The sequence below is a fragment of the Rhinoraja longicauda genome, chromosome 25, assembly GCF_053455715.1.
Source record: "Rhinoraja longicauda isolate Sanriku21f chromosome 25, sRhiLon1.1, whole genome shotgun sequence".
Taxonomy (NCBI): Eukaryota; Metazoa; Chordata; class Chondrichthyes; order Rajiformes; family Arhynchobatidae; genus Rhinoraja; species Rhinoraja longicauda.
Window position 1 is genome coordinate 6,422,688 of NC_135977.1, and position 25,248 is coordinate 6,447,935.

At 44.6% G+C, this 25,248-nt stretch overlaps 2 protein-coding genes across 3 annotated transcripts in view; one reads left to right on the plus strand and one right to left on the minus strand.

The window, feature by feature from the left end:
* Positions 1-6,140, minus strand: part of slc6a4b (solute carrier family 6 member 4b) — a 32,236-nt gene extending 26,096 nt beyond the window's left edge. The window contains exons 1-4 of the mRNA XM_078421842.1: positions 6,098-6,140; positions 4,817-4,869; positions 3,238-3,309; positions 2,679-2,790 (exon numbers count right to left, since the gene is read on the minus strand). Of these exons, the coding sequence (XP_078277968.1) occupies positions 2,679-2,790; positions 3,238-3,309; positions 4,817-4,869; positions 6,098-6,140 (280 nt within the window). The remainder of the gene's footprint in view (positions 1-2,678; positions 2,791-3,237; positions 3,310-4,816; positions 4,870-6,097) is intronic.
* A 16,015-nt stretch (positions 6,141-22,155) lies between these two features.
* The window catches only part of LOC144606026 (synaptic vesicle 2-related protein), a 29,997-nt gene continuing 26,904 nt past the window's right edge, over positions 22,156-25,248 (plus strand). The window contains exon 1 of one of the 2 annotated variants that reach the window (XM_078421793.1): positions 22,156-22,573. In XM_078421793.1, the coding sequence (XP_078277919.1) occupies positions 22,539-22,573 (35 nt within the window). In that variant the 5' untranslated portion in view covers positions 22,156-22,538. The remainder of the gene's footprint in view (positions 22,574-25,248) is intronic. The other variant, XM_078421794.1, reaches the window with a different exon arrangement.

Consider the following 25,248-nt stretch of genomic DNA (forward strand, 5'->3'; position numbering starts at 1 on the left):
TGCCTTCTCCCGGGAAACCATTGAAGCCCCTACCAATCAAGGATTTTTTTGGGGGCGCACAAACATTATAAGATGCAATATGTTGTCATCGCCACGTCCATAATCGCGATGTGTGCAGTTGGAAAAGTGGCATAAAAAGTTACTGAAATATTTGAGAAGATAAAATGGTCGTGGTTAGTACGGTGGCGAGGTGGAGCATTGAAAGGTGAGAATAACTCAGCTCATTTGGCACAAATAACATAGAAACATAGAAAATAGGTGCAGGAGTAGGCCATTCGGCCCTTCGAGCCTGCACCGCCATTCAATATGATGATGGCTGATCATCCAACTCAGTATCCCGTACCTGCCTTCTCTCCATACCCCCTGATCCCTTTAGCCACAAGGGCCACATCTAACTCCCTCTTAAATATAGCCAATGAACTGGCCTCAACTACCTTCTGTGGCAGAGAATTCCACAGATTCACCACTCTCTGTGTGAAAAACAGAGTACGGAGTACGGCACAGGAACAGAACCACCAGCCCACCTGTACCGAAGACGTCGTCAAAATAAATTGCCTCAGTCCGCACACGATCCATATCCCTCCTCCAAATAAACACATGTGCCCATCTAAAAGCCTCTTAAACGCCACTATCATTTCAGCCTTCATCACCACCCCTGCCAGCGCGATAATAGACAATAGGTGCATGAGGAGGCCGTTCGGCCCTTCGAGCCAGCACCGCCATTCAATGTGATCATGGCTGATCATTCTCAATCAGTACCCCGTTCCTGCCTTCTCCCCATACCCCCTGACTCCGCTATCCTTAAGATCAGAGATCCCACCATCCTCTCTGCGAAACAAAACTACCAACCTTATCCGCAACTGTATTAAACTTTAAAACATATACATTTATGCTTTTCAGATAACTCACATTTATTCTTTGCAATCAGTTATTTCTAAAGATTGAAGACAAATAAACAGATCTAAACGATGGTATGTGGAGGAAGAAAACATAGAACATAGAAAATAGGTGCAGGAGTAGGCCATTCGGCCCTTCGAGCCTGCACCGCCATTCAATATGATCATGGCTGATCATGAAGGAACTGCAGATGCTGGTTTAAACCGAAGACGGACACAAAAAGCTGGAGTAACTGCGGGTCAGACAGCATCTCTAGAGAGAAGGAATAGGTGACGTTTCTGGTCGAGACCCTTCTTCAGACCGATGTTATGATGATATGTTTCATAACAGGTAACTGCGAAACTGAATATTATTTTAACATTATGAAATAATAGAGCAGTAACATGTTATTTCATAAATGTTTCAAATGGCTTAAATGTTTATTTTGAACAGTAATCTTGATAGCCCAATTTCCTGGAACGAATACTCCTCTTTAATCAACTGTAATATTTTATGGCTATAATAAATCAGAACCGTTTCATTGAGTATTTGCTATTTTAATTTAGTTGGTACGTTTTGTTTCTTTCTCTGGGAATGGAAATGCCAACAGTAGGATGAAGAATAGTACACGGTCTTCGGCGACATGCTTTCTGCCGGGCTTTGAGACTACTGCCACCAAGAAACTGTTTGTCAATCTGTTCTCTCTGCTCAAATATCTATCTGTCTCTGTCCCTTAGTCCATCCACCCTAAGCCTACGTCCACGCATCCATTTACCCTGCAGTCATCAGTCAATGTACCCATCTCAACTACCTTCCTGTTGTCTATCCACACGCTCCTTCTGCCTACCTAACAAACAACTAAATTCTAACCATTTGGGGTTTACTACTGGTCTTTTTTTCCTGTAATGTACATTTGGCATGGTTAGGGTAGACAGAACCATTTCCCCCAGGGTGGAAATGTCAAAGACTAGAGGAAATTGCTTTAAGATGCGGGGGGCAAGGTTTAATTTAATATTAAACTTATATGTGTTATATATATATCACATGTAAGTTTAATATTGAATTAAACCTTGCCCCTCTCAGTGTGTGCGTGCGTGTGTGCGTGTGAGTGTGTGTGTGTGTGTGTGTGTGTGTGTGTATGTGTGTATGTTTGTGTGTGCGTGTGTGTGTGTGTGTGCGTGTATGTTTGTGTGTGTGAGAGAGTGTGTGTGTGTGTGTGTGCGTGTGTGTGTGTGTGAGAGAGTGTGTGTGTGTGTGCGTGCGTGTGTGTGTGTGTGTGTGCGCGTGTGCGTGTGCGTGTGCGTGTGCGTGTGTGTGTGTGTGTGTGTGTGTGTGTGTGTGTGTGTAAGTGTAATATTGAATGGAGATTCGGGGCCGTTTTCATCCTCCACTATGCACCACAACCACATTTTCTACATCTGATAATTCACATTTATCCTTTGCATTCAATTATATGTAACAGACTGTTGAAACACAAATGGATCGAAACCAATATATGTTTCATATAATGTCACAACGACGCTAAAAAATGGTTAAAATGGTAACTTTCAACATTAAAATAAAATCAAAATAAAATTACGAACGTTTCAAATATTCGTAAAAGCGAGAATAGAACATTTTCAAACAGTAGCAAAGAACATTGTTATGGACTAAACATCTCTCTTGATCCAATACGTTTGTTCGGTTCAATCACTATTGAAGGCACGTTGAATCGGCAAATTCGTTTGTTTAAGACTTTTTTTAAACGGGGATAGCCATGGAATGTGTGTAGAGTTAACCAGATTCACGACACATAAACTTACCGCCACCGTTTTGATAACAAATGTAAGGAAATCTCCAGACATTGCCCAAATCCACCGCAAAGCCAATAACTGACAACAAGAAGTCCATCTTTTTGCCCCACTTGTCCCTCTGCTCTGGGGCTTGCTGGCGGTAGTCCGGACTTGGGGATGTCTGGGCGCCAACATTGCCAACAGTTGCCAGCGTGTCCTTGTGAGAGAACTCCACGTCACCTCGGGACAGTCGGCGCTCGGCACAGGGAAAGTCCTTGTCCCCGACCGCCACGCAATCCCTGACCTTCTTGGCCGGCATCAGTGGACCGTTCTGCCCCGGACAAGTCTTGCCCAACTCACGGCGGTCAACCTTCCCCTTTGGGGTGGAGCCACCTTGGACAAGGTGCGGACAGCTGAGCGTGTTAACGTGTCTGTGGTTCTCCATGTGGACTCCTCTGCCACCAGGTGTCTGCCGATCTAAAGGAAGCAACCAAGTGAAAACATTTACGTTGGAAGGCGGACCAGGCTAACTTCTAGCAACCCTGATATCCCTTCTCCCTCCATCCCTCTCCCACCCAAGTCTTTGTACTAGCTTCAATGTCGTCTTGTTGAGTCTCATTGTCTGTAACTCGTTTTTACCTAGCCCACAGCTGACAATGGCCTGTTTCGTTTATCATCGTTACTTTTCTGCATATCTTTCATTCTATATCCCTATATCTATTCTATATCTCTATAATCACCGTCTATATCTCTCGTTTCCCTCTCCCCAGACTCTCATTCAGAAGAAGGGTCTCGACCCGAAACGTCACCTGTTCCTTTTCTCCAGAGATGCTGCCTGTCCCGCTGAGTTACTCCAGCTTTTTGTGTCTATCTTCGGAACGAACTTCTCTCTGCCTGAAAGATCCAAAGTCATTAATGTCAATCCAACTCCCAGGGGAATACAAGATCCAGTCCCAATTCTTACAGACGGCCTTTGGTGGGCGATTGAAGCAGCCAAGAGGCTTGTTGCAAACAAATACAGCTTGTTGCAAACATAGTTAAGAAGTTTCCATGACGATGTGACGTAAATGATCTAATAGATTTAACATCATTGGAAAACCTGAAGCATCTACCCAAATGTAGATAGATGTACGTCTACGAGTGAAATAAACCACGGCGGCACAGCTTGGTAGCAAATCTAAAGGAAATGTAATAATTTCCAAACTTTCGCATCTGGCCATTGCAGAATACTTGCAGTAAATAATGCTCTAACAGAAAACAAAAACACATGTGGAGGAAAAGATATTTAAAAAAACCCAAATGAGCTGCAAATAAGATCGTCGCCAAATGAAAGTCCATTCAAACATCTTCCTCTCAGCTGCTTCAGAAGGGTCTCGACCTGAAACGTCGTCCATTCCCTTTTATCCAGAGATGCTGTCTATCCTCCTGAGTTACTCCAGCGTTGTGTGTCTATCAAATAAAGCTTTCCTAAGATTTCAGTGAGGGTTTGGTACATTTACAGAGTCATTGGACCTCCAATCCATCTCGTCCATGCTGACCAAGGTGTCCCATCTAAACTGGTCCCATTTGCCCACATTTAAGCCAAATCTCTCGAAATTGACATTTTTGTTTTGTCGAGATTTTTTTTCCTCATAATTTTATCCTCGTATTCGAGTTATTTTCAATGGCAGCTTTCGTTGCCTCTCCTAATAAAGAATGGGGCACGGAATATTCTCTGACCGTAATGACATTTTAACTGTATATTTGCGTTAATAACAATTTTCTCGATCTAAGGTCCGTCGTTTACTGTTAAGCTAATGTTACAGCGTTGGAACCAGAGAGGACAAAGGAAATCGACGTGAACAATTCTAAATGGGATTCGAGTAATTTACAGATGAATTTGCAAGTACTTCTACATTAAGCCCATTTTAGAAATTGTGGCAAATCAAAATATGGTTTTTTTTCAGTTAAATAATAAGTGTATGGGTTGCAACAGTTTAAATATGTCCATCCCACAAATGTAACAAAAAATCCCTGTTGTAATCATCAAAAACCGCGAGTCGTGTATTTTGACCGAGATCCACTCTCTCAATCCTAAAATATAACATTTTGTTTTTCGTTGTTAAAATAGAAACACGGTTCCATTGGATTTGTGACCTGTGAAGCCTTGTTAAAGATGCGGTTCTTACCATTTCTGAAATGGTGTCGGGCTGATAAACAATTCCTAATTGTAATTCAATGTCTGGGAAACAATATTTCATAATCTGAAAAGTTATGCACTGTTATTCATAGCGCCCCGTTCACTATATTCACGTTGTCACAATCTACAGTATGCTATCTACAGGTCGCTATTATATCAAATATTCGAAGGTCCCGACTGGAACCGTCGTGTCCATTCCCCCATACATGGTACCTGAACCCTTCTGCAGACTATTTTTTCGAAGGGGGGAAGGGACTGGACTGGGGGGTGAATGGTGGAATCAAGGCGTGTGGAGATGAGTTCAGTGGGGCAGGAGCAGACGGAGACAGTGAGTCTGTCAGGGCGGTCCTTTTATGGATTTTGGGGAAGATGTAGAAGTGGGCGGTGCGGGACTGGGGATCAATAAGTTCGCTGGGGTCCCGACCCGAAACGTCACCTGTCTATGTTCTCCTGAGATACTGCCTGAACCGCCGAGTTCCTCCAGCACTTTGTGTCCTTTTGTGCAAGCCAGCACATGCAGTTCCTTGTTTCTCTATGTTATTTGTCCCTTATTCATCCCAGATACTTATCATTGGCGTTGACTTTGCTTGGAGGGATTGAATTAAGCCGGACTCAGTGGGCCAAAGGGCCTGTTCCTTGCTTCATATTTCTATGACGTTATTGTTCATAGTACGTTGATAAATCATAGGAGTAGAATTATGCCATTTGCCCCATCAGGTCTACTCTGCCTGGCTGATCTATTTTCCCCTCTCAACCCCATTCTCCTGCCTTCTCCCCGTAACCTTTGACACCCTCACAAATCACGAACCAAATACCCAATGACTTGGCCTCCACAGCCGTCTGTGGCAATGAATTCCACAGATTCATCACCCTCTGACTAAATAAATTCCCCACGGACTTCTTTCTAAAGATATATATAGTATAAGACAATAACTGAGACGTTGGTACAAATCAAAGGTATTTATTCACAAAATGCTGGAGTAACTAAGCGGGTCAGGCAGCATCTCAGGAGAGAAGGAATGGGCGACGTTTACGGTCGAGGCCCTTCTTCAGACTGATACATCTTTTTATTCTGAGGCTATGACCTCTGATCCTAGACTCTCCCACTAGTGGAAACATCCTCTCTACATCTATTCTGTAAGTTTCAACGAGCTCCTTCCTCATCCTTCCAAACTCCAGGCCAAGAGCCGTCAAACGCTCAACATGCGTTAACCCAATCAACCCTGGGATTATTCTCGTAATACGATGCTCATGCATCCGCCTTTCGTACCGGCTTGAACCGCGATGATAGACCCATCCCTCACGACTCCCATTCACGCTGGCGCTTTAGCTAGGAAGGGTCACACAACCGCACTGAAAGCCCAAAGCTAACCCTCCCAAACCAACTGTTATTAACCAACTACCGCGTCACGAGGTATGTTTAAAAACCTTGACCACGACACAATCTTGCAGCAGGCGAGACCGCTCATCAAGTGCAAGTAATAGATGGTTGCAGTGGGCTTTCCCTGAAGTGGAGACACAAGAGACTGCAGATGCTGGAATCTTGAGCAAAACGCCAAGTGTTGGAGTAACTCAGTGCGTCAGGCAGCACATGTGGAGGGAATGGGCGGACCACGCTTCGGGTTGGGGCCCCTTAAAAAAACCTTTTATAGACGTGCGGGGTTGTGGGTTAATTGGCTTCTGTAGATTATCAGTAGCGTGTAGGATGGAACGACTGTACGGGTGATCACTGGTCGGCGCGGACTCGATGGGCCGAAAGGTCTGCTTCCACGCTGCATCTCAAAACCAAACTGAAATATTGCTGCCAACCCATCCTATTTTCCCTTATTTTGTGTTTAACCTGTTACTTGTTTCTATTTGGATAGGAAGGTTCACCTTGATGTGCCAATGTGCTATAGTAGGTGACTGCATAATTGTCAGTGTCAGTTTATCATTCGGTGGAACCATATCTGCTGTGATCTCGCCCCTCTATTATAGGCGGTTATTGGATAAGAACGGAGATGAGGAGGAACTTTTTCAGTCAGAGAGTGGTGAAGGTGTGGAATTCTCTGCCTCAGAAGGCAGTGGAGGCCAGTTCGTTGGATGCTTTCAAGAGAGAGCTGGATAGAGCTCTTAAGGATAGCGGAGTGAGGGGGTATGGGGAGAAGGCAGGAACGGGGTACTGATTGAGAGTGATCAGCCATTGAATGGCGGTGCTGGCTCGAAGGGCTGAATGGCCTACTCCTGCACCTATTGTCTATTGTCTATTGTCTATAAGATCAGAACATTTAGTTTTGCTTTACAGTAACTTTCCCTCTGTTATTCAAATACTCCAGTCCCAGCGCACATTGAATACGCAGGTTGAGAGGACTCTTGTCGTGAACTCATCTCCCTCCACATCCTCCACCCGCCTTTTCTACCCCTTTACAGGCCACGGGCGGGCGGGCGGACAATGTTCCCCATTACGAATCCGTGCGGCGCGGTTCAGCTCTCAGCCGCTCTGCGGTCTCAGAATGAGCGAGCGATCCATCGGGCAGTTCCGGGATTTGTCAGTCGCCCATGCATTTTAGTCCCGGCCACACAAAAACAAACACATCCAATTCGGATTTAATAAACATAAACAGCGAGTTTCAGATTTGGGAATGGTCCTGAGACCGCACCTGGAGTATTGTGTACAGTTTTGGTCTCCTAATCTGAGGAAAGACATTCTAGCCTTAGAGGGAGTACAGAGAAGGTTCACCAGATTCTTAAGGGGTTGATGCGGGAAGATTGTTCCCGATGTTGGGGAAGTCCAGAACCAGGGGTCACAGCTTAAGGATAAGGGGGAAGTCTTTTAGGACCGAGATGAGAAAACATTTCTTCACACAGAGAGTGGTGAGTCTGTGGAATTCTCTGCCACAGAAGGTAGTTGAGGCCAGTTCATTGGCTATATTTAAGAGGGAGTTAGATGTGGCCCTTGTGGCTAAAGGGGTCAGGGGGTATGGAGAGAAGGCAGGTACAGAGAATCCAGAGTTCTGTCATCATAGATTTCTACAGATCCGCTCCATTCGCATGGGATGTTTGCTGCGATGTTTCCATATATACACTGAAACACAGAATTTCCGAGATAGAAATTAATCTACCACGTATATTTCCATTATTAGGAGAATGAGAGGATTAATGAAGGATTAATGTAAAGAGGTGTCTAATGGTCAGGTTTGCCTCAGTGGGCCGAAGGGCCACTGTTGCATATTGCATATTGCTGTTCCTTGTTGTCGATCTCCATGATGTTATGGGATGCTTAGGTTATAATTGGTGAATTAAGACAAGGTTGTTATAAATTAATATCAATGAATAAAAATATTTCATTTTACATTTGGAATCCGCTGGAGATGATGGTTGTGACACAAATTCTGAATGCATTTAAAAGGTGCCTAAATGATCGAGAAACTAAAGAGGACTGAACTAGACAGGTTGATAATAGAATGATAATTCTTCATTATATGAGAATATTCCACACAAAAAAAAGAACGGTCAGAAGTCTAAATCTCCCTTCAGAACATATAACATAGAACAGTACAGCACAGGAAATGGCCCTTCGGCCCACAATCTTTGTGCTGAACATGATGCCACGTTGAATTGATCTCATCTGCCTGTGCATGATCCATATTCCTCTTTTCCCTGCAGTTCCGTGTGCCTATCTAAAACCATCTTGAACACCACAATCGTATCTTCTCCCACCACCAACCTTGGCAATGCCTTCCAGGCCCCTCCACTCTCTGTGTAAAAAAACCTGCCCCACACGTCTCCATTCAAACCCCCCCCCCCCTCTCACCTTATAGCTATGCCCTCTAGTGTTGGACATTTCCACTCTGGGATAAAGGTTCTGACTGTCTTGCACCCCATCTGTCTTGCACCCCATCTATGCCTCTCTTAATTTTATATCCTTCTATCAAGTCTCCCCTCAACCTCTGAGGTTTCAGAGAAAACAATCCAACTTTACCCAACCTCTTCTTGTAGCTGAAGCCCAACTGATCCAGGCAGCATTCTGCACCCTCTCCAAAAAGCCTCCACATCCTCCCTGTAATGGGGTAACCAGTCCAGAACTGCACATTCCAACCGTGGCCTAACCAAACCTGTTGTTGGCTTTATATCCTTATGTCATCTTTGAGGGGAGACACACTCTCCACCGGTCTGTCAGTCAGTGAAGCGCAGCAGTGAGATCACTCTGTTTGACATGAATTCATTGCTCTAGCTGTCAGAGGAAACTGGGGTAATGGTGCATTCATCATGGTGTTGAAATCACTGCAGCTGAACTCCTGGATGACAAAGTGGTTAATGAACGCATGTTTACTTTATACGATGCACAGCTCTGCTCTTCCTAATCCAGCAATACTTTCCAAAGCTGTTTGGGCTTCAGTTGCTATTTGCCAGCTGAACAAATCTTGTCTGTTTCCTGACAGAAAAAGGATTTATTTCATCGATGGAAACATACACTAAAGATTCACAGTTGGATTTTAACATTTACTGAAAACAAGGCATGGAAAGACAGTGTGTGACTGATGCTGGTTTACACCGGAGATAGATGCAAAAATACTGGAGTAACTCAGCGGGACAGGCAGCATCACCGGAGAGAAGGAATGGGTGAAGGGTCTCGATCCGAAACGTGACTCATTCCTTCTCTGCAGAGATGCTGCCTGTCCCGCTGAGTTAGTTGAGTTTTGTTTAGAGATACAGCGCGGAAACATGCACTTCAGCCCACCAAGTCCGCGCTGACCAGCGATCCCTGTACACTTACTCCAGTTACTCCAGTATTTTGTGTCTACCTTCAGAGTTACAGGCCTCTGTTACAGCTATTTTTGTTTTCGATAAAAACGAAGTGCTTTTGCAGATATTATTTATGCTCTATTCTCATTTCTGCTTTTCCCACTGAGCCTAAGAACTTTTCGCAAAATGATGACTGCCCTCTAGTACTTCTGCACAATAATCCTTCTTCATATACAAGGCTTTTGAATTATGGAGCCACAATTGCTGGTATAATGGGCAGTGAAGACGTTTATCTAAGATTACAACAGGGTGTAGATCAGCTGGGAAAGTGAGCCAAGAATTGGTAGATGGAATTCAGCTGAGACAAGTGTAAATTGTTACGTTTTGGTAAGTTAGACTAGGGCAAGACTTGCAAAGTAAATGGCAGTAAATACCCTGGATAGTGTTGGAGGACAGGAAGACCTAGGAGTACAAGTGCATAGTTCCCTGAAGTTCTGTGTTCTATGTGACATGATTGTGACCAATTAATAGAAGTTTGAACTGTGAAATTCTTCGAAAGGTTCTCTCAAAGTTTTGTCACTCTTCCAGTGAGAGTTGGGGGGAGTCCTTATGGGGTATGTTAAGCCATAAGCCAATAGGAAGAAGCAGGAGTGAAGGACTGAAAGAGTTATACATTTTGGAAGTGCTAGAAAAATATAATAGGAATAATATGTAGGCAAATATACATTTTTTGTTTAGGTTAGGTGTATAAACATCTTACAAGCATCTCTAACTATACACAATTATACAGTTTTTACAAACACAGATAGGATTAATTAATGGGCTCCTAAAGTAAACTTGCAGAAAAGATTGGTGAGAGACTTTTTTTTAAAGAACTTTTATAAGTTTTTTCTGAGTTACCACTGTTCATTGTCTGGTCAGAAGAACTAACTCTGTATCACTCCAGATTACATATCAATCTATCAACAGACCACATATTCTGACAGGTTTGGGCCCAAGGCAAGCCACTGTCAGATAAAAATCAGTCAGAAAAACTATGTGGAGTTGATCAAATTGTAAGAGTGAATTTTGAAGTCCTGACCCACTTTATACCACAGTGAAGTGCCAGCCAACCATAGTGCCTACAAGCAATTCAATCCCAAAGCAATCATCCAGACTACATTTATTCTGCAGCTGTCAAATTAGTGAAGGGTTTACTGTGCAATGTAACCACTACAAGATGGCGTAGCAGTTGTGCATTTGCTTATGCAATCACTTATACATGAACGATGAGACTGTCTTCGGTTGCCTTAACGACCTTGTGTTTTTTGCACTATTATTGGGGTTATTGACTTGTTGCATTTGTGTTTATTATATATTATCCATGTACATTGTGTCTACAGGTCTGTTATGCTGCTGCAAGTAAGAATTTCATTGATCCGTTGTCAGTACGTATAATAATAAAACATTGAAGATAGACACAAAATGCTGGAGTAACTCAGCGGGACAGGCTGCATCTCTGGAGAGAAGGAATAGGTGAAGTTTCAGCTTGAGACCCTTCTTCAGACTGAGAGAAAAGGAATAGGTAACGTTTTCGGACCAAGACCATTCTTCTCTTGATTCTTGACTCTTGAATCTGGCCTTTGTAAAAATTGCCACAAATGTATCGGGAATAGATGAGCAATAGAACTAGTGTAAACAAGTGATTGATAGTCAGCATGAAGCTGGTAGGCTGTAGGGCCTGTATCCGTGCTGTTTCACTAAACTAAACTAAACCTCATTGTTCTGAGAAACAGAAAAACTAGGGTATATTAATTTTTCCCCCCTAAAAAAGGTGCAATTTAAAGGGCCAGCACTCAATCTACACGCTTTGTTGCTATCAATCTCTGCTTCAAAAACACCCATTGACTTGGCCTCCACAGCTGTGTGCGGCAATGAATTCCACAGATTCACCACCCTCTGGCTAAAGAAATGTCTCCTCATCTCCATTCTAAATGAACGTCCTTTTATTTTGAGTATTTGCCCTCTGGTTCTAGACTCTTCCATTACTGGATACATCCTTCCCACGTCCGCGTGATGTAAGACTTTCATTATACGTTAGGTTTAATAGGATCCCCCAGACAAGGGCAGCAAAGGTTTGGGAGCACCGCCAGTTTAGTTTAGTTTAGTTTATAGTTTGGAGGTACAGCATGTAAACAGGCTCTTCGCCTCATTGAGTCCACGCCGACCAGTAATCATCCTGTACACTAGTTCTATCCTACACACTCGGGACAATCTACAGAAGCCAATTAACCTACAAACCTGCATGTCTTTGGAATGTGGGAGGAAACCAGAGCACCCGGAGAAAACCCACGCGGTCGCAAGGAGACAGCACCCAGTCAGGATCGAACCTGGGTCTCTAGCGTTGTGAGACAACAGCTCTACCGCTGCACCACCAAGTGCCGCCATTTGGAAGTTGCCCATCAAGCCACACACCATCTTGACATGGAAATACATCTTGGCTCCTTCATCATTGCTGGGTCAAAATCCTGAAACTCCCTTCCTAAAAGCATTGTGTGTATACCCACACAGTCAAGGCCTCGGCACTTCAAGAAGGCAGCTCACCATCACCCACCCAAGGGCCATTATGGATGGACAATTAAATGCTGGCTCCACCTGCGAAGCCACCATCCCTTGAATAAATAATAGAAACCTTGCCTTGGAGAGGAGAATAAGGATGGAAGAATGAAAGCTTGGTCAAAGAAGTAGATTTAACATGGGTCTTAAAGGAAGAAAAACACAAAGTGCTGGAGTAAATCAGCAGATAAGGCAGCATCTCTGGAGGACACGGATAGGTGATGTTTCGGGTCGAGACCTTTCTTCAGACTGATTGGGGGGGGGGGATATGGTGGGTTGGGGGAAAGCTGGAAGAGAGGTGAGGCGGGACAATTCCTAGAAGTTGATAACTGAAATAATATCAGCCAGTGATGGTGGGAAAAAACCATTAATAAGTGGTTTCTTATGTCTGTCTTAGATCACCAATTACATTTAGGCCCTTATATTTTGTGTTGATAATATTACAGTAAACGCTTGTGATAATGGACCATAGTGGGAAGTGGGAATGGTGTCTGTTATTGCTGATTGTCCACTATAACCAAGTATAATATATTTCATGTGTAGAGACCCAACAATAGGCTGAGCATGAATTGCACTGACAGAGGTGTCTTTTTTCAGCTGAAACATTAAAACAAGGCCTTGCCTGCCCTGAACTACAAGGCTCTCAATGCAGTACAGGTGGTGCTGGTGACTGGCATGGCCGGGAAGTGGCCGGGGAGGTGGTGCAGGCTGGTAGTGGTGTTGGCACTGGCGGTGAAGGCCGGTAGATCTGTCCGCTGTAACCGAAATCCGTTCTGACAAGGTCGGTAATAGCGAGGGTTTACTGTAATTATCTCATTGAAAACCTCAGTCTTGTTTCTCTGCAGGCACATCAACCACAGAGTGAAATCCATAGGTCAGGATGACGTGTCCTTCTGTTGTGTTTTCTTTGGCATACAGTGCTTTCTCTGGGTTGCGTAGTCACTGCCTTAAGCCAGCCGCATGTTTATCTCACTGTGGTGCAGCATTCCCACCGATTCAGGCCCGGTGAAGTCAGAGGAATGAGTATTTTGTGTGGTTTTGTGGTTGGGGCTGTTTTGATGATCACATTCTCGCCATGCAGTAGACATGTGTGGGACTCACAGAGTCGGTTCCACCAAGCAGGAAGGATGGAGCCCTATAACTCCACTGATCAAAGCGTGGGCTGGTACGAGGGACCTACGCCAAACTGCAACTGGACCAGGACGTTCACAGTTCCACTCAGTAGGCCATTGGGGGGCTGTTTCTGAGCAATCATTTACCTGCTGTCCTTATTGCAGAAGAGCCAGCCAAAAGATTTCTGTTATTACAGAAAGATAGACACAAAATGCTGGAGTGACTCAGTGGGACAGGCAGCATCTCTGGATAGAAGGAGTGGGTGATGTTTTGGGTCGAGACCCTTCTTCAGACTGAGAGTCAGGGGAGAGGGAGGCACGGAGATATGGAAGGGTAAGGTGTGAAAACAAGATATCAATTACAGATCCTGAAAACTTCAGTCCATCTGGTGATGAATCAAGGAGACATTTGATGGTCTGAAGAGCGGTTCTGACCAGAAACGTCACCTATTCTTTTCTCCAGAGATGCTGCCTCACTTGCTGAGTTACTCCAGCACATTGTGTCTATCTTTGGTGAAAGAAGGTTTGATTCTCATCAGTAAACTCCAGTACTTCATATGAAACAAGTATGGATGTGCAACGGGCCAGGTTAGGTTTATCTGATGCAAATTTGCTAACCTTCAGATAATGGTATAAAGAGCACACAACACCCACATTTAGGTTTAGGTTTAGCTTTATTATTGTCACATGTACCGAGGTACAGTGAGAAAGTATGTTTTGCATGCTATGTAATCAGATCACATATACCATATATAAATATAATCAAATCCTATCTCAAGTACAATAGATAAAGTAAAGGGGAAGATACGGAGTGCAGAATATAGTTCTCAGCATTGTAGCGCATTAATTCCATAGACAAAGTCCAGTGTCCACAATGGGCGAGATGGTGAATCGCACAGTTATCCCTTGTGAATGGAGAGACCGTTTGGAAGCCTAATAACAGAAGGGAAGAAGCCGTTCCTGAGTCTGGTGGTGCACGCATTCAAGCTTCTGTACCTTCTGCCAGATGGGAGCGGGAAGAAGGAATGACCAGAGTGGGACAAGTCTTTGATTATGTTGGCTGTTCTTCCGAGGCCATCTTCCAGTGTAGATGGAGTCAATGGTGGGAAGCCTGGTCTGTGTAGGTTATCGGTAGGTCACCTGACTTTACTGAAACAAAATTATGTAGATATTTACTTTATAAATAAATCCACAAGGAGTAGGACGGTCATCCTCTGGTGCCTGTCTGCCACTCAATAGGATCACAGATGATCTTTCTCGTCAGTGACTTTTTGCTGCACTAACCCTAGATTCCTCAGTTCTCTTAACATCTATCGATCTGTCGGGAAAGACACTTTTCGGAATGCTCCAGTGTAAACTATGTGAAACATAGAAACATAGAAAATAGGTGCAGGAGTAGGCCATTCGGCCCTTCGAGCCTGCACCGCCATTCAATATGATCATGGCTGATCATCCAACTCAGTATCCCGTACCTGCCTTCTCTCCATACCCCCTGATCTCTTTAGCCACAAGGGCCACATCTAACTCCCTCTTAAATATAGCCAATGAACTGGCCTCAACTACCTTCTGTGGTAGAGAATTCCACAGATTCACCACTCTCTGTGTGAAATGTTTCACATTTCCCCTGAATTTTATTTCTGTTGAAGTTAATGTTACCTTACCTGACTTTAACCAAGAACGTTTTGGACAGTTTAATTTGATGCAGTTCGAGCTAAGACTAGCCATGGCTTTGCCTCCCTTCGCCGAGTGTCATTTCCCAGGCATTGAATGATGGAAAGAGACGGCTGTTAAATTGCTGGGCTTGGCATGTGGCAGGGTTGCTGCCAATCAAAGGTTACTTTGCCTGAAGTGCGGAGATGACTGACAACTGCAAAGATTCGGAAGGAAGAAGCATGGAAATGTCTTCACTTACTGCCTCTGCCACGAGGTTCTCTTAACCCGAGGCATTTACCTCCATATTCATAAAAAATCATTGATTTTCTGGTTTTACTTCTGCGCTGATTTCTTTTCTTTTCACAAAATTATTACCCAGCTTAGCTTCACCACCATCTCGGGCAGACATGGTGTCGGAAAGCCCAACAAAGTCTCAGGATCTCAGTCCATCGTGGGTACTGACCTCCCCACCATCGAAGGGATTTACAAGGCTTGCTAGCTAGAAAAGGCAGCCGGCGATATCAGGCACCCGCTCCACCCAGGCCACACATTTATTTCACTCTGGCCATTGGGTAGAAGATATAGGAGCCTGAAACCTGTAACGTCTAGGAACTGCTTCTTCCGTACAGCCATCATGCTATTAAACACGACAACTTCCAAATAAGCTCTGAACTACACAGACTTGGGGGCATTGTTTAGTTTAGTTTAGAGATACAGCACGGAAACAGTTCCCTCAGCTGACCCAGTCTACACCGACCAGAGATCCCCGCACACCACACACACCAGGGACAATTTTTATAGTTTTACCAAGCCAATTAACCTGCCAACCTGTACGCCTTTGGAGTGTGGGAAGAAACCGGAGCACCCGGAGAAAACCCATGCAGGTCCAGTACTATGTTTACATATTCTGTTCTGATTGGGACATTTGATAATAAAACAGTCTTGATTCTTGACTAAACACTAATCAGTCTTAGTCTTGGGTTTCGTGCAGAGGAATAAAACAATATGATAATGGACTGTTTATTCAGTGTCACGAGTAAGCTTGCCCATGCTCCTGATCTTTGGTCACCCTGAACAGAGCAGGGGTGGAGGGGGGTTGCTCCTGGGCCTGGCCAAGATGGCCATTCACAGGTCCAGGCGGCGGGCAGTCAAGGGTTGTAACCGAGTCGAATGCCTGCCCCTCTTCCGAGCTTCCGTCCATGCCCACCTGCCTCTGGAGAGGGAGCATGTGGTGTCCCAAGGGGTTTTCGGAGGCCCTCTATGACACTGGTAGCCGCGGTGACTCGAGTGCGTTGTGATATGGCTGACAACATTGTAATCTGATGGGTGATGTTTGCAAACTGCACGAATAGTAAATTTGTAAACTCAGACTAGATAATAAAAGCTCCTTGTTAAGGAAAAAAACATCAGTAAACCTGCTGCATTCCTTGTTGTACTTCAGACTGTCCATCAGTTAAGGATCATTGGTGAGACCAGACGCAGAATGGGCGATCGTTTCGCCGAACACCATCGCTCACCCCACGTGAACCAACCTGACCTCCCTGTTGCTGGACACTTTAATTCTTCCCATTCCTACACCGACATTTCTGTCAGTCGCCTCCATTGTCAGACTGAGGCTAAAAGCAAATTGGAGGAACAGCATCACATATTTTGCTTGTGCAGCTTACAGCCCAGTGGTAGGAATATTGATTTTTCTCACTTCAGGTAGCCCCGGCAACCCTCTCTCTCCATCCCTCCCCCATCCAAGTCACACTAGCTTCTCATTTTCACCCGACAAACAGCCTGTTTCCTTTATCATCGTCACTTTTTTACATATCTTTCATTAATTGTTCTTTATCTCTCCACACCACCGTCTATATCTCTCATTTCCCTTATCCCTAACCAGTCTGAAGAAGGGTCTCGACCCCAAACGTCACCCATTCCTTCTCTCCGGAGATACTGCCTGTCCCGCTGAGTTACTCTGGCTTTTTGTGTCTATCATTGGTTTAAACCAACATCTGTAGTTCCTTCTTTCACAGTGAAGTAGCATTGATGAATTATTTGATTGTGGGTTGTTAGTACACTGCTGTCTACTGACCAAGAAGGGTATAAGGTTTTATAGTAAGTAGCTGAACCATACAATACAGATTTATAGACACAAAAGACGGCAGATGCTGGATACTTGAGAAAAAAACAAAGTGCCGGAGAAGGACGCAAAATGCTGGAGTAACTCCGCGGGACAGGGAGCATCTGTGGAGAGAAGTAATGGGTAACATTTCGGGTCTGAAGTAGGGTCTCGACCTGGAACGTCACCCATTCCTTCTCTCCAGAAACGCTGCCTGACCCGCTGAGTTACTCCAGCATTTTGTCTCTATCTTCAGTGCAAATCATCATCTGCAGTTCCTTCCTGCACTAAGTGCTGGAGAAACTCAGCAGGCCAGTCAGTATCTGTGGAGGGAAATGGACAGACAACATTTTTGGGTCAGGATCCTTCAGATAGAACAGGCAAGGCTTAGTTTTGGTCCGAGGCCTGTGCTGTTAGGAGATCACTGGAGCCGCAATGATTTACTCCCTCTACACTCACGACTGCGCCCCCACCCATCCCACCAACACCATCATCAAGTTCGCGGATGACACGACTGTAGTTGGACTCATCTCAGGAGGAGATGAGACAGCCTACAGGGATGAAATCCAAAGGCTGGCAGCATGGTGTTCAGTGAACAATCTTGTCCTGAACTCCTCCAAAACAAAGGAACTTATAATAGACTACAGGAAAACCAGTGCAGAACACGACCCACTCTACATCAATGGGGCCTGTGTGGAAAGGGTACCCGCTTTCAGGTTCCTGGGTACGCACATCGCAGAGGATCGTACCTGGTCTACCAACACCATTACCACAGTGAAGAAGGCACAGCAGAGACTCCACTTCCTGAGGATCCTCAGGAAGACCAACCTGCAGGAGAAGCTCATGATGTCCTTCTATCGCTGCTCCATCAAGAGTGTGCTGGCATACTGTATAACCACATGGTATGCCAGCTTCTCAGAAAAGGACAGGAAGGCCCTTCAGAGGGTCATCACGATGGCCCAGAAGATCATCGGCTGCTCACTGCCCTCCCTGGAGCACCTGTTCAGCCTACGCTGCCTCAGCAGAGCAGGCAAAATAATAAAAGACCCATCCCACCCCGGCCACCGTCTGTTTGTTCTTCTGCCCTCTGGTCGACGTTTCAGGTCGATCAAATCCTGAACAAACAGACTCAAGAACAGTTTTTACCCCAGGGCCATATGAGAACTGAACACTACTTTCTGCACTAGGTCACACTGTTAAAACTTTTGTATTTAATACATTTGTATTTATTTGTTTTGCATTTATTGCATATATGTTTTACTTTTCGTGTTACGCACTGTCAGGATTGCTATTTTTAATTTCGTTGTACCTGTTGCAACGACAATAAAAGAATTCTATTCTATTCTATTCTAAAACAATATGACCAGAGTCAACAACGAGAGGCAGGCAAAGTTAATCCAACGCCTACCTGATACGGGTAGCTGGAAGTCTGCATGCTTTTGATGTTCATGGCTATATCCGTGTTAAGTTACTAAAATAATAAAATCATGAGAGGAATAGACAGAATGAACTGAGTTTTTTTTCCCCAAGATTAGGGAATCAATTAATCTTTAGTTTCCAAAGCACAAATCATAAAACTGAACATCCAGAAGCGAGGAACAGCAGGCAACATATTGGGAGCTGTTCAACAGTTTGAATATTATCAAAAAGAGGGAAAGAGTTTTTTGTTATTTTTGTTCTATTAATGTAAAACAATATTTGTACTGCTGCTAATTTCCTCACTGTGAAATAAATAGAGCAAATTCTGTTACTGAGCAGTATACTGCTGCCATCTATTGAACCTGTTGCTTCCTTGCAGTTCGATCTATGCTGGTGAGAGCAGTCTATTGACTTGCCATTTGTGGCTTCTTCCTATTTTACCACACCAGCACCAGTCCCTCCACCACTGTTCCAGTCGTTCTTCCCATTGAGGCAGTTGGAAATGTATTGGAATATCCCAGTGGTAACTCTCTCTCTAATTAATGGGCGGAACTGTGGCACAGCGGTAGAGTTGCAGCCTTACAACGCCAGAGACCTCGGTTCAATCCTGACTACGGGTGCTGTCTGTACGGAGTTTGTACGTACACCCAGTACGTACATCCGGCTAGCACGCAACAAAAGCTTTTCACTGTACCTTGGTGCACGTGACAATAAACTAAAACTGAAAATGAACTGAAGCATTTTCCCTCCGGCGAAAACCCTATAATATTTGTTCACTCCGTTCTGCACCTGCATCTCTCCATTGTATCCTTTCGTGAAGCACAATTATACACGTGGGCTCATTAATATTTTACGAATATTGTTTCCTTTATGGACTTACCTATCTCCATAACATGATTTACCTTCCCGGCAATTTCCTGAACTGTATCGATTCTGTATTCTGTATCGATTCTGCAACTCCCTATACACTGGGATCAGCCAATCTTCCCTGTCCCGTCTGCAACTGGTCCAAAACGCCGCAGCGAGACTCCTGACGGGTACCCGTAAAAGGGACCACATCACCCCGATTCTGGCTCCCTGTACGGTACAGAATCAACTTCTCAAGCTCCTCCTATTCACGTATAAAGTCCTAAATGGACACCCCCCCCCCCCCCCCCCCTACATCAAAAATCTTCTAACCCCCCTCTCTAACTCCAGGTCCCTCAGGTCGGCCGACTTGGGGCTACTCACTATCCCGCGGTCTAGGCTTAAGCTCAGGGGTGACCGCGCTTTTGCGGTTGCAGCTCCTAGACTGTGGAACAGCATCCCTCTCCCCATCAGAACTGCCCCCTCCATCGACTCCTTTAAGTCCAGGCTCAAAACCTATTTCTACTCCCTAGTGTTTGAGGCTCATTGAGGAGGTGCTGTGAACTGTTTGCGTGCTACTGTATGTTTCATTTTTTTTCCTTAGTACCTAATCAGATGTACAGCACTTTGGTCAACGTGGGTTGTTTTTAAATGTGCTATACAAATAAAATTGACTTGACTTGACTTGACTTGTATTGAACAATTTCCCTAAGGATTTCCCTTTTGCTGCAGACGGCAGAAACTCACACAGCAATTTATTGCCCCTACTGCCGGTTACAAGGTTTTATGCAAAAGGTTATACTTCAAAAGCAACCCAAAGCCATGATCTCTATCAGGCTACCGTAGCTCTGCACTGACCCTGATGTCCATTTGTACACACTTATCTCAGGAGAGCTGAAGAATACCAGGGTTACTCCCTTCCTAATCCATGGGAACTGGGGCCAAGAGTAAGAACACCTACTGACGCACTGGTTAAGGTCAGTTCACTCCACACAAACATGAGAATGATACGACTGCAACCATCCTATTGATGATGCTATAACAAAACATCCCTGAATACCACTGCGGGCGGCACAGTAACGCAACGTTAGAGTTGCTGCTTTACAGTGCTATAGACCGGGTTCAATCCTGACTACAGGTGCTGTCTTCTATGGTGCCTGTACATTCTCTCTGTGACCATGTGGCTTTTCTCCCGGTGCTCCGGTTTCCTCCCACACTCCAAAGACGTGCAGGTTTGTTGGTTAATTAGCATCGGTAAGTTGGAAATTTGCCCATAGTGTGTGTAGGTTAGTATTAGTGTGTGGGGTGATTGCTGGTCATCGCGGACTCGGTGGGCCGAAGGGCTCATTTCTGCACTGTATCTCTAAAGTCTAAATCTGGGAATAACAGCGAATTACAGATTGTTTGAGCTAAAGGAAAATTCATGCTTTTGTATGCGGTTACTCTTTAATCAATAGTGCATTAAAATCTTGGAAGTTCTTCCCAGGAGCACAGTAGACTAAATCCCTCCACATATTGAACAAAGTGGGGCCACGACTCTTTGCACACTATGACTTATGGTGGAAAATAAAAGACAGTTTTCCAAGATGGGACACATCTCAGGATTTTGTTAAATAACAAAACGATGATATATGGTTTCTGCCAAAATACCAACGACCCGTTAACCTGAAAATCACAATGATGTTTCTGAAAATAAATCTCAATCTGGCCCTTGTCAGCCACTTTGGACATTGCTGTATATGAACATGGTACCGCACCTAGTCTACATTTTTGCAGGCTATTAAATGTGATTGTGTGTCATACAGCCTGGAAACAGGCCCCTCGGCCCAACTTGCCCACACTGACCAACATGGCCCAGTTACTTCCTCTGGCAGATTGTTCCATATACCCACTGCCCTCTGTGTGAAAATGTTATCCCTCAGGTTCCTATTAAATCTTTCCCCCCTCACCTTCAAACTATGTCCTCTGGTACTCGATTCCCCTACTCTGGGCTAGAGACTCTCTGCGTCGACCCGATCTATTCCTCTCATGATTTTGTGTTTGTGTGCGTTTCCATTATGTACATACACAGTTTATGCAGGTCACAAATAACAACGGGGAAGCATGTTTTTGGCATGACGATACTGGATTCCATTCTATTTGTTGGCATAAACATAGAAAATATTTACAAGATGCTAGCAAGGGTGCGCAGCGGTAGAGTTGCTGCCTTACAGCGAATGCAGCGCCGGAGACTCAGGTTCGATCCTGACTAAGGGCGCCGTTTGTACGGAGTTTGTACGTTCTCCCCGTGACCTGTGTGGGTTTTCTCCGAGATCTTCGGTTTCATCCCACACTCCAAAGACGTACAGGTATGTAGGTTAATTGGCTGGGCAAATGTAAAAATTGTCCCTAGTGGATGTAGGATAGTGTTAGTGTGCGAGGATCGCTGGGCGGCGCGGACCCGGTGGGCGATTTTTAGAGATTTATCTCTAAATCTCTAAAAATCTCTAAAAATCTCTTTATAGTGCATTCCCAATCTCGTTGTACCCCTGGGTACAATGACAATAAAGATATATTGTATTGTATTGTATTGTAAATATATCGCTGTTCATGTTCTGAAGAAGGGTCTCGACCCGAAACGTCACCCATTCCTTCTCTGATGAGATGCTGCCTGACCTGCTGAGTTACTCCAGCATTTTGTGAATAAATGCCTTCGATTTGTACCAGCATCTGCAGTTATTTTCTTATACTGTTCATGTTTTGTTCAGCAACCATAGTTCCTGCAGTGTCTGTCACCTTGGCGACGGGGTTTAGATTAGCGTCCACGAATGAACTCTGGCGCTCTCAAGCGCTGCGGTGTTGTACCCGCTGAGTCGCTCCAAGTCGCTGTCCAGCCCCGCGGTGCTGAACTCGCTGCGTCTATTCAGTCCCCGCGGTCGCTGTCCAGCCCCGCGGTGCTGAACTCGCTGCGTCTATTCAGCCCCCGCGGTCGCTGTCCAGCCCCGCGGTGCTGAAGCCGCTGCGTCGCGTAGTTGTCCCCGCTGTCTCTGTCCAACGCTGCTGTGTTGAATCTCCTAGCTCGTTCCTGGCGCTGGATGCTGAACGTCGCCGCTATCCGGCGCTGTGGAGCCTGTGGAGGAGTTGGAGCTGCTCCAAACTCTCGATGCGCCTTCCTCCCCCGTCAGTCTGCCGACTAGTGAGAATGTAAACGGCGACCGCCCTCGCTGCTACTCGCTGAGCGATGAGACCGGGAGATACGCCATCTGCACCTCACCAACATGGACGAAGACCTCTTTCAGCTTCGGCATCTACCGTGAGTAGAAACACACCGATTGATTTTGCAAACCGATTCCTACGAATAGGTCTGTACGTTGGCGACATAGACACTGGGCCTGTGCATCATCCAGTTAGCATGAAACGCCAAGCTCCCATTCAGACTGTATCACCGACCCGAGCCGCTAAATAACATGGACTGAAATTCAATAGATTATGGCATCCTGCAGTTCAAAAAAAATTCTTTAATCACATTTGAAAGTCTGCAACCGTGTTGATGGATGACTGTTGTCAGTGAATTAAGTCTTAAAAGTATTTTCATGTTAAAAAAAAAGGGATTTGAGTGGCTGTTGTATGGTTTGTTACTGGCCAGTTTTAAATAAGATTTGCAGTATTAAAATAAATCCTTCAGGAAATGGGGCTATTTACTGCTTTAATTCAGAGACAGGGCATCTAAAAATTACTTTGATTGGTAATATATAGATTTTTCCTGTATCTATTTTTAATTTAACTGGTATTTTTCTATAGATACTCAGTAAATTACTGGCATATTTTAAAATAATTTCCGTGAGACATGGTTTTTGCAGATTACCAATGGAATTAATTCTGATATTTACATTGTGATCAGGGACAACCCAAAGCTTGTGGTTACTTCTTGAATTAATAATAGTTATTGTGGTGAAACTTGCAGGTACAGCAGGAAATGGCATTGGGTAGACTGATGGGACTGAAGGCTGATAAATCCCTGATGGTTTGCATCCCAGGGTACTTAAGGAGGTGGCTCTAGAAATTGTGGATGCATTGGTAATCATTTTCCAATGTTCTATAGATTCAGGATCAGTTCCTGTGGATTGGAGGGTAGCTAATGTTATCCCACGTTTTAAGAAAGGAGGGAGAGAGAAAATGGGAAATTATAGACCACTTAGTCTGACATCAGTGGTGGGGAAGATGCTGGAGTCAATTATAAAAGACGAAATTGCGGAGCATTTCGATAGCAGTAATGGGATCGTTCCAAGTCAGCATGGATTTACGAAGGGGAAATCATGCTTGACTAATCTTCTGGAATCTTTTGAGGATGTAACTAGGAAAATTGACAGGGGAGAGCCGGTGGATGTGGTGTACCTCGACTTTCAGAAAGCCTTCGACAAGGTTCCACATAGGAGATTAGTGGGCAAAGTTAGAGCACATTGTATTGGGGGTAGGGTACTGACATGGATAGAAAATTGGTTGACAGACAGAAAGCAAAGAGTGGGGATAAATGGGTCCCTTTCAGAATGGCAGGCAGTGACAAGTGGGGTACCGCAAGGCTCGGTGCTGGGATCGCAGCTATTTACAATATATATTAATGACTTGGATGAAGGGATTAAAAGTACCAATTAGCAAATTTGCAGATGATACAAAGCTGGGTGACAATAGACAATAGACAATAGGTGCAGGAGTAGGCGTGAACTGCGAGGAAGATGCTATGAGGTTGCAGGGTGACTTGGACAGTCTGTGTGAGTGGGCGGATGCATGGCAGATGCAGTTTAATGTGGATAAGTGTGAGGTTATCCACTTTGGTGGTAAGAATAGGAAGGCAGATTATTATCTGAATGGTGTCAAGTTAGGAAAAGGGGACGTACAACGAGATCTGGGTGTCCTAGTGCATCAGTCACTGAAAGGAAGCATGCATGTACAGCAGGCAGTGAAGAAAGCCAATGGAATGTTGGCCTTCATAACAAGAGGAGTTGAGTATAGGAGCAAAGAGGTCCTTCGGCAGTTGTACAGGGCCCTAGTGAGACCACACCTGGAGTACTGTGTGCAGTTTTGGTCTCCAAATTTGAGGAAGGATATTCTTGCTATTGAGGGCGTGCAGCATAGGTTTACTAGGTTAATTCCCGGAATGGCGGGACTGTCATATGTTGAAAGACTGGAGCGACTAGGCTTGTATACACTGGAATTTAGTAGGATGAGAGGGGATCTTATCGAAACATATAAGATTATTAAGGGATTGGACACGTTAGAGGCAGGAAACATGTTCCCAATGTTGGGGGAGTCCAGAACCAGGGGCCACAGTTTAAGAATAAGGGGTAGGCCATTTAGAACAGAGATGAGGAAAAACGTTTTCAGTCAGAGAGTTGTAAATCTGTGGAATTCTCTGCCTCAGAAAGCAGTGGAGGCCAATTCTCTGAATGCATTCAAGAGAGAGCTAGATAGAGCTCTTAAGGATAGTGGAGTCAGGGGGTATGGGGAGAAGGCAGGAACGGGGTACTGATTGAGAATGATTAGCCATGATCACATTGAATGGTGGTGCTGGCTCAAAGGGCTGAATGTCCTACTCCTGCACCTATTGTCTATTGTCTATCAGACAGAGACAAATCAAAAGAGCCCCCATCTCTTTGACCGCCCTATTGATTTGCAGAGTTCATGATCTAATTATTGATTTTTAAAAAACACCAAATTTTATCAATGAAAACTTCCTCTATTAGCTTCAAACTTAAATATTTTCTTAATTGAAATTAAATATGAATTTAGTACTACTCTTTTAAAATAAGTCTCAGTTTAACTTTTTACGTTGATCTCCAAACAGGATATTAAATGTGTGATCAGCGATCATTATATTGAATAGCAGGGTAGGCTTGAAGACTGAGTGGCCCACTTTGCTCCCATTTCCTTATGTTTCTATGATTGTACGCCCGACAGTCATGTTCATTAGCCTTGTGTTTAGGCCTTCAA